Here is a 19,187-nt window from a genome sequence, read left to right on the forward strand (position 1 = left end):
TAAAGAAGTGATGTACAAAACTGTATATTGACCTCAAGTTATAGACTTGATTGATCTCAGTCCAAAATCAATGTGTCCTACGGAGGCCCTTGAAAGTATTCAATAGTATACATACACATCTGCAGCAGTTTTGCATCCGGCTGTAATTACCAACCAACGATGTGGATAACACTAAAACATGCCCAGGTGTGTGATCCCTCTCATCAATGTCCTCTTCAGAACGGCATCACAAAACCCTCGGATTGGAATCACGGTTGTCTACACAGAGTACGGGTATATACATACACCCTCTTCTCCATACCCCCGCACAAGGCGAAGAAATGATGAAAAGAGAAAAAGACCCACAAAGTGGAAAGTGCCAAAGAATACGCCTGTCAATGACCCGAAGGCCGTTGAACAAACTGTTCCGCCGCGCTGTGCAATGCAGGGACCAATCTGTGGTGGACCGCCTTCTTGATCGCAGCCACCCAAACAAGGTAAGTATGAAGAAAAGAAAGAAGAAAAATGGCCAAAAGATCGGAGGAAGTGAGAGGATTATATATGTTTGGGTGGAGTCCGACGGCAAGGCTAGTGCTTAGCGAGGTGTTTCTGTCCAATCAGGTGAGATGCAGTGGGATGGTTTCTGGTGCCTGAGGGCTAAGGCAGACAGAACGATCAGGTGAGAGCAGTCACGTGCCTTCTCTGAAGTTTTGGCGTTTCGGTCCGCTCATCGTTGATGCTGAAGGAAGTGCTTGCTGCAGGTCGATACACACGGTAGAGTCGCCATCATGAGGAACAGGGCTACGACACCATTGAGCAAGGCGGTACGTCTTTATTTAACGATCTCGAGCATCAGATTTGTATTCCATGTCATCCCGGGTTCATCTCAGCTAATCATCTTCCTATTCTATCTAGAAAATCCGACAATCATGGAGCAAATATAACCTTTTCAACCTCAATCGGTTCCGCGCCCCTCCCACCGTAAACCGAACGTTCTTCCAGCAAAAATGGTCCGGCAAATCCGTTGCCCGAGCGTATCATGGTGAACAGGTCCCCGAGAGTCAATGGTCGCGCATGTTCACCCGCCGCATCCGCAGCGTCGTCCCCATGGACCCGGTAAAACTGGCCACCGACGATGGCTCCAAGATGTCCGCTGGTCGTGGGTCGGGTCTGGAAACCGAGGCGGATGCCAGTGACTCCAAATCCTCCACGACCCCCTTCACACAGATGACGTTTGCTCCCCTGGAGCGTCGGCTAGATGTAGCTATCTTCCGGGCGATGTTCGCTAGCAGTGCCCGACAGGCTCGGCAGTTTGTTGTGCACGGTGCAGTTACAGTGAATGGAAAGAAGGTAGGCCTCCCTCACCCAGTGAGGTAGACGCCTCTGGGCCTTGAAGTTGGCTGACACTTCCTGATCAGATGAGATACCCTGGTTACCTCCTGAATCCTGGCGATCTGTTCCAGGTCGAGCCGGACCGTGTCATGTACGCCACTGGTGCTCCCAAGGACAAGTTCGAACGCCGAGAGTCGCGTGTCGCGAGAAAGAAGGGGGCGCAGTCGACCGAGGGCGAAGCCGCCGAGGGAGAAGAGGGTGCGGTGGCGGAAGAGAAGGGAGACAACAAAGAGGAATTGGACACAGCAGCCGCCGAGGAACAGCCGAAGGAAAATCCCAAGGAAGCATTGAAGACCCTCCTCACCCAGGCCAAGACTATCATGTCTGACAGCAAGGACGTGCTCCCCGCCAAACGCAAGCAGGAGCTGCGCGGCTTCCAGAAGGCCGTCCGGAGAATCCTGTCGCGGTCCGAATCGAGCACAGTCTTGACCGACAACCTCGAGTCTCAGTTCTCCGAGCTCGTCACGCTTCTGAAAGCCAAGAAGGCTGAGAAGAAGAAAGGCGGGAAAGAGTCCGCGGAGTCGAAACCGGCACAGGCCACCGAAGCCTCCACCGCCGCTTCTGAATCGAACCCTACCACTACTGCTTCCGCCCAGGACCAGCCCACCGACAAGCTCACCGAGGCTTTCCAGAAGGCAGCCCTAGACCCCGAGGCGGACGTCGACACATCCGAACTGACGGACGATGAATTCGAGGTGCTGCGCCGCGCGCTCATTCAGATGCGCGACAACCCGATCGACCACTCCAAGCCCTACGCTACCCCCTGGCGCCCCCGTGACTATATGGGCGCTTTCGCCTTTATCCCTCGCTATCTTGAGGTCAACCACAACATCTGCGCTGCCGTATACCTGCGCCATCCCGTAGCACGGCCGGGACGCACCGAGGTGCCGACACCATTCCCCGAGAGCGTGGGCACGGCTGCATTTGCGTGGTACTTGCGGAGACGGTAGACGGACGAACTTTGTAATACATTCACCACTTTTTTTTTTTTTTTTTTTTTTTTTTTTCCCAGCTTTTTGCTTCTGTACTCTTATCTTCGGCTGGCATGTTCCGCAATCCTGTATTACTGGGGGTCTTCTGGTCTGTTTTGAATTTTCCCTTTTCCTACTTCCCTGGTGCTCATAGATGTATGGATATCTGCCTTTGCCTTGTTAGTCCCCGGGAAGAGCGAGCAAAAGTATCATGTTGCAACGGTGTTGGAGCCTGCTTTTGCGCCTGTATGAGCACACCTGTACAATCAACTGTCTGATAAATCATCTCTTTCCAGTCTCTTATAGGATCTCTCTATCCCGTTGTCTAAGACTCGTTTGGGAATAAATTTCATGTGTAATCTATTCTGGAGCGGGGGATGAAAATTACCGTTCCGCCTCCACTCGCGCCAACTCCAAAAAGGACCAAACTCGCAGGTTTCTCACTTTCCCAACTTCCCCAACGCGCAGAATTTGCAAAAGCCGCTGTGGATTTTTCATCTATCCACTTTTTTTTCTTTCTTTCTTTCTTTTTTTTATCATTATTATCGATCTACTTCGTATAGCATAACCTCCCCATCGCCATTTTCTCTGTGGGATGAGCAACAACTGAGAAAAAGGAGGGATCAGCTAGCTATTCTCTCATCAGTCGGCCCTCCGCAAGTCCCTGGTCTCAGCTCAGCTCCCCTTCGCTCCTACATCCGACCATGTCGATGTATCCCTGGCATGGGACGACGGGCTCCAACAACCATCACCACCACACTGCAGCCACCGCATCAGGCTCTCGAATTGACCATACGGCTGGGTCTTCGTCACCAGCCTCGTTTCAGATGCCGCAGCTGCGATGGCTCCCGTCCATGATGTCGCGCTCGCAGCAGCAGCAGCAGCAACAACAACAACAACAACAACAACAGCAAAACACCCTCCAGCAGAATACGCTGCCGACCATTTCGACGAATCTGCGTATGGGTCAGAATTCGCACCATCAGCCCGTCGCAGTCGTCGTCGACGCGCGACCTCCCCAGGCGGAATTGAGCGAGGGGTCTGATAGTGACCAGTCCGATAGCGCTGCGCGGGACACTGGCGGCCCGGACGCAATTATGGGTGATCCGGATTATGCACCGTCGCCGCCGGATTTGGGCCAGGGCGGTGTGCAGCATGGGGTTTCCGGCGCGGTGGGGACCGGGGTTGGAGCTGGAGCTGGAGGGGCAGGAGCGAGAGCCGGGGGCGGAGGCGGTCTTGTGGTGGGAAGGTTGCTCGGGGATGAAGACCTCGATGGCGGAGCGGCGGGCGACACGCCGCGCAAGCACGGCAAGCGGCTCACCACCAAGGAGGAGGTGTCGCTGTTCGACATCTGCAACCGACACGCGGCGGATTTCGGGCAGCGCAGCAACCTGTGCAAATGGTGGAAGACGGTCACGGAGGAGTTCACGCGCGACCAGGGCCATCCGTACTCGTGGCACTCGGTGCGTCGCAAAGTCGAGATCGTCACCAAGCAGCGCATGAAGTTCCTCGAGGAGCAGCGCGAGAAGGGCGGCACCGACAGCGACGACCTGTCGAATCCGCGCTGGCGCACCGCCGTCGACGCCTGGATCCCCACCTGGCAGCGCTGGGAGGAGGCCGAGGCCCGCCGCATCGAGAAGCGCGACTCGCGCCAGACTCGCAAGCGGAAGGGCCGCTCGTTCGACCTGTGGGACGGCAACTCCGACGGCTGGCGGCCCTCCTCCACTCCGGTCGTGGAGAACCGTTTCCAAAGCCAGTCCCAGCAGCCTCAGGCGTCCTCGGCGCCCGCTGCCTCGCCCACGCTCCCTGCTGCTGCTGCCACCACCACAACCACTCTCAATGGCGCCAATGCTGCCGCCGCCGGGGCTACGACCACCTCCTCCACCTCGCAGAACCCCGTCCGTCTGCCCCCGGGCTTCGACTCGATGTTCGCGACCCCAACCACCCAGGCAGGCCGGAAAGCCTCCAGCGCAGGCGCATGGACCTACCCGCACGCATCGGCAACGACTCACACTCCCTCGGCCCTGGAAGGCAGCATGATGACCGCCGTGCTGGAAACCCTCGGCAAACTCAACAGACACCTTGACGCCGTGAGCACCGACCCGCGCTCCTCGTCCTTCGTCAGCTCCCTCGCCACAAACGCCAACCCGGGCAGCCAGGACCCGCTCCTGCGCGCAGACGGGCACGGCAACGGGAACAGCAACGGCATCGCCCACGACGGCGGCGCCGCCAGCTCCATGTCCTCCGTCTTCATCAGCCAGCTCAAGGATGAGCTCCGGCAGGAAATGCAGGATGAGCTGCGCCGGGAGCTGGAGAAGGACCGCGCCTCGTTGGAGGAGAAGCTGGACTCCGTGCAGCGGACCCAGGAGATGATTCTTGACATGTTGCGGCAGGAGCCTTGATTTGCTTCGTTATGATTTATTTATCGTTTGATTTGCTTCATGGGTATTTTCTTGTCTCTGTTTCTGTTTCTGTTTCTGTTTCATAGCTCTATCATGATACCCCTGACGAGACTCTACCACGTCAATATCAATTACGCAACGTCTATTTCCTCGCTTCCAGAATTTAGAATTTGGTGGACACCAACCAAGACTAAAGATTTAAGATAAGTATTCGAACACACAAACTTCCTCTCTTTCAATATGAACTTCTCCAGTAGAAAAATCCTGACGCTACGGGAGAATAATGCAAACCATAAACGAGTTTCCGGGCTAAATTACATATACTAGACGTGCTGAAGGGGGATGCTGCACAGGGTCCTGCCAGTTCCGAGGTACACTTTTTCTCTCCAACTCCATCAAAAGACACAGGGCGGGTTGTTTAGTAGTAGAAGGTCTCGTCGACAGTGCGGCCCCTCATCCAGCGGGGCTCGCTGCCGCGGACATAGATATCCTCGAACAGGTTGCGGGAGGTGTTCTCGGGAGCGGTCATCTGCTCAGCAATGGCGACCTCCTCGTCGACGTGGCTACGGGCAGCCTTGTCCAGGGCCTTGAGCTCGTCCTCGCTCATGACCTGCCAGTCGAGGATCTTCTGCTTGAGACCGGCGATGGGGTCGTGGGTGCTGCGCATGCGCTGGATCTCCTCACGGCTACGGTAGGTGGTACCGGGGTCGGACATGGAGTGACCACCATAGCGGTAGGTGACGTACTCGATGACAACGGGGCCGTTACCGGCGATAGCGTAGTCTCTGGCGTACTTGACGGCGGCCTTGGTGGCCAGGACGTCCATACCGTTGACCTTGATACCGGGGATGTACTGACCACGCTTGTAGTACTCGGTCAAGGCGGAGGAGCGAGCGGCGGAGGTACCCATACCGTACTTGTTGTCTGTACATTGTCAGAATGAAATACTGGTAATCTCTTGGTAGAAGAAGAGGACTTACTCTCACAGCCGAACAGAGCAGGAAGCTTCCACAGCTTGGCCATGTTGAAAGCCTCGAAGACCTGACCCTGGTTGGAAGCACCATCACCGTACAGGACGATGCTAGTGGCCTTCTCCTCGTTGTACTGCTGGGCAAAGGCCAGACCGGCACCAACGGGAACCTGAGCACCGACAATACCGTTACCGCCGAAAAAGTTGGGGGCGAACATGTGCATCGAGCCACCCTTTCCGTAGGCGATACCCTCGCGGCGACCGAGCAGCTCTCCAATGATCGAACGGACGGTACCACCACGCATCAGAGCGTAACCGTGGCAACGGTAGGCAGTGATAACCTTGTCAAGGCGGGTGATGGCGTTTTCGATACCGACAGCGACGGCTTCCTGGCCGACAGACAGGTGGCAGAAACCTCTAATTTTCTTTTCCTTGTAAAGACGGTCGGCGGCCAATTCCATACGTCTAAATAAAGCAGAAACGAGGCACGGATTAGTCTCAATTCAAGATCGCCAGTCATCTGCGAGGATTTTCCTCCGGTCATTCCATACCTGGTCACCACCATATCGTAGTACATCTGCGTCAGCTCCTTCTTGGTAACCTCGAGGTCATATGGAGGAGGGTCGAGCTCATATGTCTCGAAGCTCTCATCGGAGAGCTTGACTGTGAAGGGCTTGTCATCCTCCTGCCATCCAAATCATATTCCGTCAGCTCCAAGACTTCAAAATGAATTGATTTCGGGGCTCTCAACAAACCTGCGGAACATTCTCAGCATGCGACGAGGCGGCGTCGGTGGTGACAGACCGGCGAGCAAGAGGAGCAAAAGCCTGACGCCTCAAGGGCGCAGCCTGACGAGACCACGCAGTTCGGAACAACATAATGAACTGGACGCGTCAAAAAGTCCAATCGATGGAGAGAAAAGGGCTGGAGGAGGATGATGAGAGTCTTGCCCTGTTATCTTTCAACACCCAGAGATGTTGGGATTTGCTCTCCCTGTCGACTAGTCGGAATTCGGCAGGTAGCTTACTTAAGCCAGCCTTCCATTTCGGGGAGCTCCGGTGTAGTTGCTGCAAACACGGCAAACAGATGCCATGTCTGCCTTATTGCCTGCAGATAGGAGGTGAGTTCAACGATGGCGTGTAGTCTTGAAGACTGTAGTTGTAGGTCAACTCCGATAAAGTATAAGGATTCGAGCTAGGGAATCAAGGGGAGAGGATCGATCGCGGGGTTAGTAGCGCGAGATAGACGAAGCTCTTGTTCCAATTGGGGTATAGCAAAGCATTAAGCAATATCATACGACCCAGGAGCATAGGCCATGTATAGAGCACTAATACTAATGTACATGGTTGATCTATCTAATATACAGTTCATGGCTCCGTAAAGCCACAAGAGATCAAGTCCAGCTAAAAGGAGCCCAGCTTGCCTCCAATAAACCTCGCAAGCTCATGCGCAACTGTGGCGTCAGTCGCCCTCAGTGCGTCACGAAGAATCTGCTCCCACTGACCCAGCTGGAGCTCATGGAGATTCCGACCACTCAGTGCTTCATGCACTCGATGGACCTCCTCCGATGCAACAGTTGGGTCAGACGAAACTGAAATCTCACTCTCAACGATAGCACCGTGTTTGAGGCGTAAAAACACCCGAGTCTGAGGCGGAAGGTTAGCTAGGTTCCGGTCATCGATAACATATAGGATCTTACAGATGGAGGCAGAGACGAAGGCAGCGCAGGGCGTTCACGCGGATCCTCCTCGATGGGGTACGTAGAAAAGGTGAACCGCGGTGTCTGAGTGTACTTCCACTCCAGCGACTAGTATCCAGCACACGTTAGCAGTATTCTCTCAGATCAATCAATCTCCTTTTGGTCGCCTTACCCGCAGTTCGTCAATGCCTTTCTTGATCTCAGCCTCTCCATAGCCCTGTGGCTCACCCACCACGCCAGCCACCCAGTCGTCTCCGGCGTACAGCTCAGGCTCGTTAGCATGAGCACGTTGCGCGCGGCGAACGGCATCGGCATCAACCTGGTAGATTCGACCAAATTCCTCCATGATGCCATCCATCACTCCCTGTATCGAGAAAGGCGCAAAGGCATTTTCAAGAGCCGTCGAGACATTTGTTACCGGCGATCGCACACTCTCGACGCCCTTCGCCTTGATATAGTCTCGCGCCGGCGATCGGAGAAATGATCCCAGGTTGTTGATATTGGGGGAATCCAGCAGGCAAGTCCCATGATGTAGAGCCCGGTGCCTGGTCAATTTAAATGCCGAACCAGAGATTTTCCGCGGTTGTGTGTCCAGAAATTCAACAGACCCCCCATGCTCGTTGGGTCCAACAGACATAACGATATCGTGACGGTCGTTAACACTAGTATTGGTCGCTCCAATCCTGTGCAGAGCCCGAACAACCATCTCCGCATGTTTGTTGCGTGTAAATGTAGTCCGCGGGGAAATCACACTGTAGTTCAGGTTGCCTTGATCATGATAGACCGCGCCTCCACCAGATCTCCGTCGAACAAGAACGACCTCTTGACTGTCGTCGCTGTTTCCCTCCCCAACGCTCACACGGTCGTTATGGAGCGCCTCGAGGTTGGTCTCGAGCCATGGGTTCTGATTGCGCCCGATAACGACACAAGGTCGATTGACGTACAGAAAAAGGATGCTACTATCAGGCGGCGCATGTTCCAGCAAGAAATGCTCAATAGATAGGTTCACATAAGGGTCGGAGGACAACGACTGGTAAATCTGGTGCTGGGAAGAGTGACGGCTCGCTAGCTGGGCAAACCGGTCGGTAAATATTGCGGAGTTATATCGTGCGGACACTCGAAATGGACTGGTACCGCATCGTCTAGGAACCAAAGACGAAGACAGCAGCCATTGTCCTCGCAGCAGCTGACGCATTGAGGGACGACGAGGTCGAAGACCAAAGAAAGGACATGGTTGAAGCTGTTCGAACTCCGGAGTCCGTGGAGGAGCAGCAAGTGAAGCATGGTAATGTATCGTAAGACAACGAGCTCCGTAACCAAATTTTCACACAATATGGGGACAAGCCTAGCGTCAGGTACTGTAAGATCTACTGAAGATGAGCGTCCTCCGATCCCCGGCGCACTAGGCCCAGATAGGCAGTCAAGATGACTGTTGTTAAAAAGTCCCGTTTCAGCTCTCTTCCCTGAACAGTTTGGTCTTGGGAAGTCACAGGCTCACAGCATTATAAGCCAGGATCGTCTCTGCATCTTCACCCTTTGATATCGATTGACAGGGACTCTTGCGATCTCCGATACCCCAGTATCCGTTGCTGATTGACTAAAGGTAAGCGCCGCCGCACGCTCTCACTGTCAATTGCCCCACCATTAACGGAGTCATAAGCAGAAAGATATAGTGACAACTCGACGAATCCAAATGTCGACGTGGGGAGAACACTTTCGGGTCACCACGTACGTTGCTCCGAGGCGATAGTCACAGAACTAGCTCGCTAACCCTCTCAATCACAGTTATGGTGAATCCCACTGCCGCTCCGTCGGCTGCATCGTCGATGGCTGCCCTCCAGGCATGGAGCTCACAGAAGAGGACATTCAGCCTCAGATGACTCGCAGACGTCCTGGCCAGAGTGCCTTGACGACCCCCAGAGATGAGAAGGACCGTGTAGAAATTCAGTCCGGAACAGAGTTCGGTGTCACCCTGGGTACCCCGATTGGAATGATGGTTCGCAACGAGGATCAGAGACCCAAGGACTACGGCGGCAGCACAATGGACCTGTTCCCCCGTCCCAGCCACGCTGACTACACCTACCTGGAGAAATACGGCGTCAAGGCCAGCAGTGGTGGTGGCCGGAGTAGTGCGCGTGAGACAATCGGTTAGTCTACTTGGCGAAACAATGGGAACAAAACAAGGCCGCGAATTGCTAATACACTTCTCATCTCAGGCCGTGTCGCTGCCGGAGCCATCGCTGAGAAGTACCTTCGCCTCTCCCACGGTGTCGAGATCGTCGCCTTCGTCTCCTCCGTGGGCAGCGAGCATCTATTCCCCCCAACCCCCGAACATCCTTCCCCATCGACAAACCCCGAGTTCCTGAAACTCGTCGAGACCATTGACCGCAAGACGGTCGACGCCTTTGTGCCCACGCGCTGCCCCGACGAGGCTGCCGCCGCGCGCATGACCAAGGTGATCGAGACCTTCCGCGATAACCACGACAGCATCGGCGGCACCGTCACCTGCGTGATCCGCAACGTTCCCGTCGGGCTGGGCGAGCCGTGCTTCGACAAACTCGAGGCCAAGCTGGCGCACGCCATGCTCAGCATCCCCGCCACCAAGGGCTTCGAGATCGGCTCCGGATTCGGCGGCTGCGAGGTGCCCGGCTCCATCCACAACGACCCCTTCATCGTCTCTGAGGTCGCCGGCCCCTCCGGCACCACCCAGCGCCTCACCACCAAGACCAACAACTCCGGCGGCATCCAGGGTGGCATCTCCAACGGCGCTTCCATCTACTTCCGCGTCGGGTTCAAGCCCGCCGCCACCATCGGCCAGGCCCAGACCACCGCCTCCTACAGCTTCGAGGAGGGTGTCCTCGAGGCAAAGGGCCGCCACGACCCTTGCGTCACCCCGCGTGCCGTTCCCATCGTCGAGGCTATGTCCGCCCTCGTCGTCATGGATGCCCTCATGGCCCAGTATGCCCGCGAGAGCGCAAAGAATCTGCTGCCTCCGCTGCCCAAGACCCTCCCCACCAGGCCTACACTTGGCTCCGGCACTGCTGCCTCATCATAGAAACCACCGCATCATCATCACCATCATCCTTTTCCATTGGTCTTTGATTTTGGATGTCAACACCAAAAAAACTTTCTTTTTCGGGCTATATTATCTCATGCTTATTAACGAAACGATTCTTCTTTACGTGTATCCAATCTCCAAGCTATAGATTTTGAACAATTTACTCCTTGGGGAGGTGCTTCATATCTCATTTGATGTCCAAGTGTATGACTCGTGTCGCCTCATGCATGTTGCTTTTTTTCAGGTAATGGAACTATTTCTATCGTTCAACACGCAGGGATACATACAATCTGGCCACGTTCCTCTGCCTAGTCCAACCACCAAAACTATTTCATTCAAGAAAACATAGTAGAAGAAGAAGAAGAAGAAGTGAAAAGGGTAAAAGGAAAAAAAGGAAAGAGAAAAGAGAAACGAATCATAGCTTCGTGATTCATCACACATTCCCATAACCGTTCGTCAAGACATAAATTTGGGTGGAACAGAATACGCTCAACGAAGATAAAAGACCAACGGATAGACGCTGAGAAAACAAGCTCGTCAGCGACCAGGATATCATCAAAGTCTTCCACCAGGAAACGGGTAAGCAGAAAAGGAAAAGATTCTTTGGATATACAAATCTGTCCGTAGTGAGCATGGCATATCCCCTCGATGTGAACTGCGGGCTGCCTTAGGCTCCGCTGTTACTTCGGCTGATGGACAATTCCGACAGGTTGTCTAGGTCTCCGGCGGTGGCATTGACCACCCTCAGCTTCTCCTTTGGAACGGTGAATGACACTTGGACGCGCCGGCCCTCGGCGGCACCTTCGACGTCCCAGTCGGCATCGTCAAAATCCATCAAGCCATCCAATGCCGTGTCATCTTGCGATCTGATGGTTTGCAGGCCACTATCCCGCGAGACGCGATTCCCAGCTCCCCAATCCCGAGCACCCTGTTTCCGTCGGAACAGCTCGGCTGAGGCACTAACAGCTCGCCGTGGGACCCGGGACTCAGCTTCGGATTCGTCTGTCATTCGGGATCCAACAACCGTCCGCCGTCGATCGATACCAGAAGCCACCGAAGATGTCCACGAGTCTCGTTTCCCCGCCACCCGTTTCTGTGTACCCGACAGTACTCGTCGCACACTACCAATCCAACCGGACATCTTCGGCCTGGGAGATGGTGAACGGGCTGAGGATCGCTCAATGATCATGGGCGGCTCAGGATCATTTCTGAGAAGATGTACCCCCTCGGCCTGCCGTGAAGATAGAGTGGTATGGGCGGTGGAGTAGGAGTCCGAGGAGTAGCGGTTCTCTCGAAATAGTGCGGAACCATGAGTGGAAGTTGAAGGAGGCTTATCCGGAGATGACGGTTTTATAGGCAAAGAAAATGAGCCTCGGATTGAGGAATGGGCAGTTGCCCCAGATTTGGCCGATGTCGAGGAGTCTGAAAGATTCGACGACGTTCGCTCGTCTTGACCGGAGAGCGCACCTTCGTTCTGTAAATCTTGGCCAGGTGCATCCTGCATGTGTAGGGTTGAAGGGCCAAGGTAGTTCCTAACATCCATTGTGCTCTGTGGGGTCAGAAATTCCGCTCCTGAGATGGATTCAGGTGCCGCAGCCCTCGCGTAAGTGCTGTAACCTCGGCTCGGTCCCTCTTCTTCATCGCGTTCATCAATCGGATGTATGTCACCCGTTGCATCACTTCTCCTATACTCATGATAAGGCCCGGAATAACGGTACGGTCTCATTCCCAAGCTTTGTTGGCTGTTCTTAGGTGGATTCGGGACGCCAACGAGCAAGCCTGTTCTCTCAGCGGCGGCTTCCCCATGCCTTTCCCAGTTCGGGATTTCGCCGCTGTTCCAGGAGAACGACTTGGTGGTGTTTCGAGACCTGGGCACACGAATGCTGCTTGCCATTTCGGGCTCATCTCGTCCCCAGAAATGCGCTCTTTGGGCACTGAGAGCCAGCTTGCGAAGTTCTCGATCTCGTGATCGCCGTACTCGGCGCCTTCGGCAGTGGAACCAAGTAAACACAGCTAAGCCTGCTGCAGCAGGGATTCCCAAACCAAGTCCGACACCAAGTCCTGCCTTCTTAGACAAGGATGAGGTTGTCGAAGAGGACGCACTGGGGGCTTCTTGTAGGCTCGGGTTGACATACGAGGTCACCCAGCTGCCCGAGGTAACGTTGTATAAGTAAACTTGGGAGTTCGCCTGAAATCCCGCCGCAGAGCGCTTCGTGAATTTAGGTATACTATAGCCACCGGCAATCATCATCACACCTCCGGGAAGCATTGTTGCGCCATGACCATAAATTCCGGTTCCGTCGGCAAGTCCAGTACCCTGGGTAGATGGTATCATCCATTTCCATGCACCGCTGCCTCCAAAGTCTTCGCCCATCTCCAAAATCGCCAGTTGTGGATCGGCGGGTCGGGCAGTGCTACCAACCCAGCCTCCGAACACAACGATCCTGCCACCGTCCGGGGATAGAACGGCCGTGTGTCCTGATCGCGGCTCAATGAGGTACTCATCGCGAACTGCAAGCTCGGTTTTCCCCGCGTCGGCCCCGGTGTGCACGGTGATGAAACTCCAGCTGTCATGCGGCAGGGAATAAATGGCAAGCTCTGACATGTTGAGGAAGGCCTTCTGGGTGTGACCACCAATCATGAGAAAGTCTTGCTGCTGCGGGGTTCGGCTCGAGGGCGACGATGCATAGGTTGGCTGTAACGGTGTAATGGTGAATCCTGCCTCTGCAATGGGCGGAGCCCGATGACCCCCGGTTGACAGCTTGTAAGCGGAGGTGGCGCTAGAATCCGGAGGACTCAGAACCATCATGGACTGCGAATAGTTGGCAGCATAAGTCCAAGTTGCTTTTGAACTCACGTTGAATGGACACATGCCGCCAAATGTGTACAGCGAGCTTTTTGTCCCGTTGGTAGAGGCCCATGCAAATCCTGCGGCTAGGTAGCTGGGGCCCTGAATGTCGATACCCATGTCGTGTTGATCCAATTCCACATTGTGCCGCTCCCATGTTCCGTTGCCGATGGTGGTGCTCCTATTCGGCTTGAATTCCCAGATGCTGCTCTGCTCCTCCGTAGGGTTGTGACAGCCCCCTGCGAGAACCTTGATATAGCCATGCTGATCAATGGCTGGAATGAAGGCAGTGGACTGATTGTCAGCTCGGAACGGCAACTCATCGAGAAGCAGCGTGTACTGCGGGTTGGCGGGGTCGACCTTCCCTGAGATGTTCAGTGAAAGGAACTGGCTGGCATTTTGATGGGAATCGTTGGGTCGCAGTAAGTATGCGAATGAGTCGTTCGATTGAGAGGAATAGAGGAGATGGGACGGAGAGTATGGGATTGCAGCGTGGACAGGACGGACGAGGAGTGAGACAAGCTGGACCAGTGACGTCCAACCTACCGCGGCAGTCCTGCACATTCTGGTACACTTCTGAAGACCGTCATTCATGGAGGTGCAGGCTGATAAGATGCAGGAATCAGTGACGATGCGAGGTAATGGTACATCTATCTAGATAGTGAGACCGTTGATCTTAGTTGGCTCATCACGATAATTCCGAGCAAGCGGGCCAGGACATCGGATCGGCCAGTATAGAACGAGGCAGGTGGACGATCCTGCAGTTTTGGGGTTGAAGGATGATGGTGATCTATCCAGAGGGCAGGGTATCTTGCAGGATTGAATCAGTCTGTCGAGTCAATGGTTTATTGTATAGACATGCGAGTCGATGTCAACGAAGCACCAAGGAGGAGAGAAAGGGAAGGATGAGAGGGAGGGGCAACAGGTTGGAGGAAAACAACACCAGCAGTGGTGACTGAGGCATCCTCATTGTCATCAGTATCATTCGATATTATACCTCGTTTACGAAACTCGGATCAGAGGATAGATACTCGACTCTGGCCCCATCAATTTAATCTAGATCGGACACGCTCCACTAACTACTTACAAGCCATGCAACCTCTACAGTCACACCTGGGCTCTAGACAGCCAGTGAGGAGTAGATATGGTGGTATTCGAGAGGCTGGTGATAGATTAATGGAGGGGCGCTGGGGAAATGCAAATGGTAAACACGCCCGGTTGCACTGGCAACCCTTGGCGGGAGTGTGTACTTCTCGAGGTATATTCGTCATGGTAGAAACATCGTCGACACTGGGATTTGGGTTATCTGGGGTGCCTCTCTTTGAGGCAGGGATATGTCAGTATTTGTATGTGTCAATCTGAGATGGCAGGTGGATATCATTCCTTGTGCATGTACAGCAGAGGATGCCATGAAGATATATTATCCAAGTAACTTGCTATCTCAGTGTTGGACATGGGGCATTAGCCCATTACCCGAGGCACAATGACTAGCATGCCGGTAGGTAGTCTACCTCCCACTATGACTACTATCAGCCAGTGATCCAATTGATTTACTAGTCATTGCGCAAGGGGAAATTGGTTCACTGCATGTGCATTGTATGCTTCAGGTGGGGTCATGGCGAGGAAATATGTAACCCCAATCGGGTTGACACTGTCCGAGATACTCTCAAAGACCATCCTAGTCGCCTTCAACAAATTATACGTGCAGGTAGAGCTCGAACTCCGCTGAGAAGACACAAGACACAGGACACAAGACAAAAAAAGAAAAAGAAATAGAAAAGGCGAGAAAGAGCGAAAGGAAAAGAGACTCCATAATCCGAAACCAAAATGACAAAAAGAAAAACAATTGACCAGTGCCGGGCTCGATCCGGCGACCTTATCGGTGTTAACGATACGTGATAACCAACTACACCAACCGGCCAGTTTGTTGAATTCCTGCGCAATTTTACATTTTATAAGGCTTAGCAGTAATGAAAAATCTCGATCAGGCGATCTACCTCCCGACAATGACATTGTCATCTGAACGCTTGCAGTTGAATCCTCAGCCATTATGTCATGCGTGGATTCTCAGAATCTCCATCAGATCCAGTGATGTAGTAACAGCGAATAAAAGCAACAAGCCTTCATCGATTTCAGAGTTGGATCTTCATTAGTGGCTCCTGTACTGTTTACTGATGTAAATCAGGGTGGATGCCTCGAACTAGCATGTGATCCGAGACCTGGATGCATCTTGTTGATATTCTCGGTTTCTCGATCCGGTTCAACAAGGCTTACTGCGATTTCACAGAGGAGGATGGCATTAGCCCATACAATATATCCCTCATGTAAGTAACGACGGTGTCTACCAGCTCACTGACTGATTCGCTGGGGCCATCACCAACGACACGATAAGCCTGCTTTGGATGTGGTATAAATGATGACATCGTCATCCCAATGAATGGGGTGGGTAAAGCATACCAGATAGGCTGACTGCTATTGCTGCCACAGTTATCATGGCCCACAGATAGCCAGATGTATTCATACAACTCGTCGTCGTTAGCGGCCAGGCCAATATATGCAAACATCCCGAGGACGAGGGATATGTGGCGATAGTTATGTCGCTTCACAAGATGACCGTGTATTCCTTTACATGCAGGCCAGGTCTTGGGATCAAGCTCTGCAACCAACGGCAGCGGTTACAAACCGAGTTCAAACAACCATAGGGTCCTTCTTCCGATCTGGCCTTGCTGATTATATTAGGAAATGGAGGCTATTGCTTGGTTCAAGCTCGAGCCTTCTACCATCTTTCCCATGTAGTCAAACACGCCAATTTTATCTTCATCAATTGGCCGGTTGGTGTAGTTGGTTATCACGTATCGTTAACACCGATAAGGTCGCCGGATCGAGCCCGGCACTGGTCACTTGTTCTTTTTTTGCTTCGATCTCGATCTCACCTAATTTTTTTTTTCTAATGTTTGATCGGTGGTTGGGAACATATGGATTGGATTGATGGTTGAACCCATTCTGCATTACTTAAATTGGAATGGATTGTCCTTGCTGCGCTTCGCTTGGCCGGGCTGCACCGCCACAAACTCAAGGCATTTTACCGGGACGCGAATATTGAGTACTCAAGATGCTCACGCCAACGACATGAAATTTGTCTTCTTCTCTACTAACCTCATATCAAAGTTACCTACGGAGTACAATATCGGTAATACGACCAGCCCCTTCTGCTACAGGAACATAGAGCACTATATCCCATCTTAACAGTCACTGGCCGGTTGGTGTAGTTGGTTATCACGTATCGTTAACACCGATAAGGTCGCCGGATCGAGCCCGGCACTGGTCATAGCTTTTTTGCCCATTCCTCTTGTGGGTATTGTGGGACTCGCCTCCAACCAAGGAGAGTTACGGAGTACTTACTATACAAGTCTTTAATTTTTTGTTGACTTCCGGGACGCTGCAGGTGCCCAGACTCGCAGTCAGGTAGGTAGGTAGGTACTGATTGATTGGCGAGAGGCATGGGAACCAAGGTCTGCCGAGAGTTCAGTAAGTATCCTATGGATGATGAAGAAGCAACACCCAGCGGTTTCAGAACACAGGGTGGAAGTTGTGCAGCCCATGGGTGGATTATTGATGGATGGCTGCAGGCAAGTACACAAGCGACCTAGCGTCCGAGGACGGGAATGGCCCCAGCTTTCTGTCATCGGTGGCCGCGGCCATGGAAGTTTCACAGTTTCACAGTTTCACCTTGATATTCTTTTTTGTCATTTTCAATTCAATTCAATTCATTTCATTTCATCCATGAACTTCCCATGATGAAATCTTTCCGTAAATTTTCCAGCGCGCTAGTAATTCTGGAATCGAGCGAACAGAGGGAAAAAGCTCTTGGGTTGTGGACAGCCAATGGACTTGTTCCTCGGTGTCCGGTCCCACCTGCAACCTTCCAGAAGAGGAAGTGTCCAGCCGGCCTGAGCATTAATATTACCTCCATACCCAGGTATTAATTTCATGACCAATGACCATTATTATCAGTTCCTTTTCGCCCGTACAGAAGGTTACAGGAGGCAAAATCACCATTTCTACTAAGGTAGGTAGACCTGGGAGTTGGAGCCACTCGCTCGTCTGCAACTTGCATGCGGGTCGCCTGGGCATCAAACAGTGTGTAGGTATTGTTTGATAGATGCAGAACTCTAACGGAGTATAAAGATTTCATCTTGAGTGTACAGAGTATTGTACAGAGTATTGTATACTCTGTACACCTTGACTATCTAAGTACCTACTATGTATAGCCCGTGTGGCAAAGGGGGCATCGCTCAGACACTTGATCTGACTGCATAACTGCAGGCATGGTTGATCCCAACCTAACCGCAGTTCGAGACGGCCAAAGAGCATTGGATCGGCATGGCGCCCGTCAATCCGCTCGACGGACCTACCTACCTTGTTAACTCAGTATCACCGCCCGAAGATTATCCAGACTAAAATTGACGGAGGCAAGGGATTGAGCATTGATCATAGATACCTGGATACTGATCAGATCAATCAATACACATCCGGGATGTACGTTGGGGCCCGATGATGTAATTGGGAATACTGAACATCGGAATGAGAGGATGTTGGCAGCGTAAAGCATCTTACCTTATGGATAGGTAGAGATGGGAGTAGATACTAAGGTAGGTATCAATATGGATCTCTGCAGGTGAATCAATCTGGAGATGCTCATTAATTTCCTGCCCCTGTCCTTGTCTTAATTGTCTACATAGTACACCATCCTGCGCGATTAATCAAGGCCAAACTCCATACAGGGATATGTAGATACCGACTGACTGACTGACGACTGATTGACTGACTCTCAAGAACTCCTGTCAACCCAAGACATCAGGTTCAACCAAGGTTGCCTCTAAAAAAAGCCACTCCTCGTGGGACCTGTCTCAAACTGGGTCACATAAGCGAAGAATGATGCTCGAGCGTGGTAATGTTAAGTGTAGTGTTATATGAAGTTGCTACTTGCTAGGTATGCTTCTTCAGCCTTTTTTCAACTAGAGAAGTCATATGTATTGGGTATAAGTGGTGAGTATAAGATATGGTGGTTACTGGTTATCTGCTCCGTACCAGAGTACAGAGTTCCATACACCTATGTCTGCAGATTGTTTCTCACTACCTACTCTGCTTTCCTCCCATCCATGCATTAATTATATGGTGAATATAATAATGATGCTCTATAGAGTACAGTTAGTTTGCTACAAACTTTATCCTTTCGGAGGGAGAGAACAGACCTCCGACTAATGTCCAAGCTCGAGAAAGCGAAGCATTGCGATTGGAGGAAATGTCCAGAGGGCTGCAAATGCAATACCTAGAGGATATTAATTCAGGCACCGTCCATACCGGGCTTGAAAATTACTGACATAAACCATTTATTACCTTTACAACTAGGTACCTAGGATACTTGAGGTGGTTGTTAGAAAAGAATGAGGTGATACTTGGATACGATACCTCAGACCATCTGTTCGTGGTCAATTGGAAGATACTAGAAAATGAACCCGAAGAATACATCCAAGCTGGCGGGCGGGAAGGGGCGAGAAAGAATGATGAGCGGACTCGAGGAGAGGTTGAAAAGAGGGCCGTTGGACCCACGGAACAGCAGATCTATTTACTATGTGGTTGGTGGTGGGGGACATCAAGGCCAGAGACCGACTAGAGCGATGAAAGCACGGAGTCCTTCGTATAGGGGTCATGGTCTCATGGATCATATCAAGGCAAATGGGAGGAACCTCAATCAGAAACGGAATCCAGGAATCAAACCCAATGGATACTGATCTTACCTATAGTGTCTACCTACCTTCCTACGTAGGACGGGAGTATTGATAAACATGCTAAACATGCTCTACT

General features: G+C 52.5%; 6 protein-coding genes and 3 non-coding genes across 9 annotated transcripts, besides 12 other annotated features; 5 read left to right on the top strand and 4 right to left on the bottom strand.

The window, feature by feature from the left end:
• Positions 1 to 767: 767 nt before the first annotated feature.
• On the top strand, positions 768 to 2,321 carry ACLA_027570 (mitochondrial 37S ribosomal protein uS4m; the record flags this gene model as incomplete). The annotated part of the gene is made up of 3 exons (XM_001269460.1): positions 768 to 803; positions 895 to 1,329; positions 1,398 to 2,321. The coding sequence occupies 3 exons, from the start codon at positions 768 to 770 to the stop codon at positions 2,319 to 2,321; spliced, it is 1,395 nt and encodes a 464-aa protein (XP_001269461.1).
• Positions 2,322 to 2,350: 29 nt separating this feature from the next.
• Positions 2,351 to 2,377: a microsatellite.
• Positions 2,351 to 2,378: a microsatellite.
• Positions 2,379 to 2,849: 471 nt separating this feature from the next.
• Positions 2,850 to 2,876: a microsatellite.
• A 170-nt stretch (positions 2,877 to 3,046) lies between these two features.
• Positions 3,047 to 4,744, top strand: ACLA_027580 (uncharacterized protein; the record flags this gene model as incomplete). Its single annotated transcript, XM_001269461.1, has 1 exon — positions 3,047 to 4,744. The coding sequence occupies one exon, from the start codon at positions 3,047 to 3,049 to the stop codon at positions 4,742 to 4,744; it is 1,698 nt and encodes a 565-aa protein (XP_001269462.1).
• Positions 3,212 to 3,256: a microsatellite.
• Positions 3,227 to 3,251: a microsatellite.
• A 52-nt stretch (positions 4,745 to 4,796) lies between the features above and the next one.
• Positions 4,797 to 4,826: a microsatellite.
• Positions 4,801 to 4,825: a microsatellite.
• A 336-nt stretch (positions 4,827 to 5,162) lies between the features above and the next one.
• ACLA_027590 (pyruvate dehydrogenase (acetyl-transferring) subunit E1 alpha) lies at positions 5,163 to 6,592 on the bottom strand (the record flags this gene model as incomplete). Its single annotated transcript, XM_001269462.1, has 4 exons — positions 5,163 to 5,668; positions 5,725 to 6,179; positions 6,266 to 6,399; positions 6,470 to 6,592. The coding sequence occupies 4 exons, from the start codon at positions 6,590 to 6,592 to the stop codon at positions 5,163 to 5,165; spliced, it is 1,218 nt and encodes a 405-aa protein (XP_001269463.1).
• Positions 6,593 to 7,117: 525 nt separating this feature from the next.
• ACLA_027600 (putative lipoate--protein ligase) lies at positions 7,118 to 8,608 on the bottom strand (the record flags this gene model as incomplete). Its single annotated transcript, XM_001269463.1, has 3 exons — positions 7,118 to 7,360; positions 7,414 to 7,521; positions 7,586 to 8,608. The coding sequence occupies 3 exons, from the start codon at positions 8,606 to 8,608 to the stop codon at positions 7,118 to 7,120; spliced, it is 1,374 nt and encodes a 457-aa protein (XP_001269464.1).
• Positions 8,609 to 9,106: 498 nt separating this feature from the next.
• On the top strand, positions 9,107 to 10,468 carry ACLA_027610 (bifunctional chorismate synthase/riboflavin reductase [NAD(P)H] ARO2; the record flags this gene model as incomplete). Its single annotated transcript, XM_001269464.1, has 3 exons — positions 9,107 to 9,141; positions 9,199 to 9,560; positions 9,630 to 10,468. 3 exons carry the CDS (start codon positions 9,107 to 9,109, stop codon positions 10,466 to 10,468), a joined length of 1,236 nt encoding a protein of 411 aa, XP_001269465.1.
• A 353-nt stretch (positions 10,469 to 10,821) lies between these two features.
• Positions 10,822 to 10,841: a microsatellite.
• Positions 10,842 to 11,138: 297 nt separating this feature from the next.
• Positions 11,139 to 13,913, bottom strand: ACLA_027620 (uncharacterized protein; the record flags this gene model as incomplete). Its single annotated transcript, XM_001269465.1, has 1 exon — positions 11,139 to 13,913. One exon carries the CDS (start codon positions 13,911 to 13,913, stop codon positions 11,139 to 11,141), a length of 2,775 nt encoding a protein of 924 aa, XP_001269466.1.
• Positions 13,914 to 15,166: 1,253 nt separating this feature from the next.
• Positions 15,167 to 15,240, bottom strand: ACLA_027630. The gene has a single exon. It is a non-coding gene; the product is annotated as a tRNA-Val (tRNA).
• A 905-nt stretch (positions 15,241 to 16,145) lies between these two features.
• ACLA_027640 lies at positions 16,146 to 16,219 on the top strand. Its single transcript has one exon. It is a non-coding gene; the product is annotated as a tRNA-Val (tRNA).
• Positions 16,220 to 16,573: 354 nt separating this feature from the next.
• ACLA_027650 lies at positions 16,574 to 16,647 on the top strand. The gene has a single exon. It is a non-coding gene; the product is annotated as a tRNA-Val (tRNA).
• A 423-nt stretch (positions 16,648 to 17,070) lies between these two features.
• Positions 17,071 to 17,099: a microsatellite.
• Positions 17,100 to 17,520: 421 nt separating this feature from the next.
• Positions 17,521 to 17,547: a microsatellite.
• Positions 17,548 to 18,115: 568 nt separating this feature from the next.
• Positions 18,116 to 18,149: a microsatellite.
• Positions 18,118 to 18,147: a microsatellite.
• Positions 18,150 to 19,187: the final 1,038 nt, after the last annotated feature.

This window comes from Aspergillus clavatus, genomic scaffold (assembly GCF_000002715.2).
Source record: "Aspergillus clavatus NRRL 1 1099423829805 genomic scaffold, whole genome shotgun sequence".
Classification (NCBI taxonomy): domain Eukaryota; kingdom Fungi; phylum Ascomycota; class Eurotiomycetes; order Eurotiales; family Aspergillaceae; genus Aspergillus; species Aspergillus clavatus.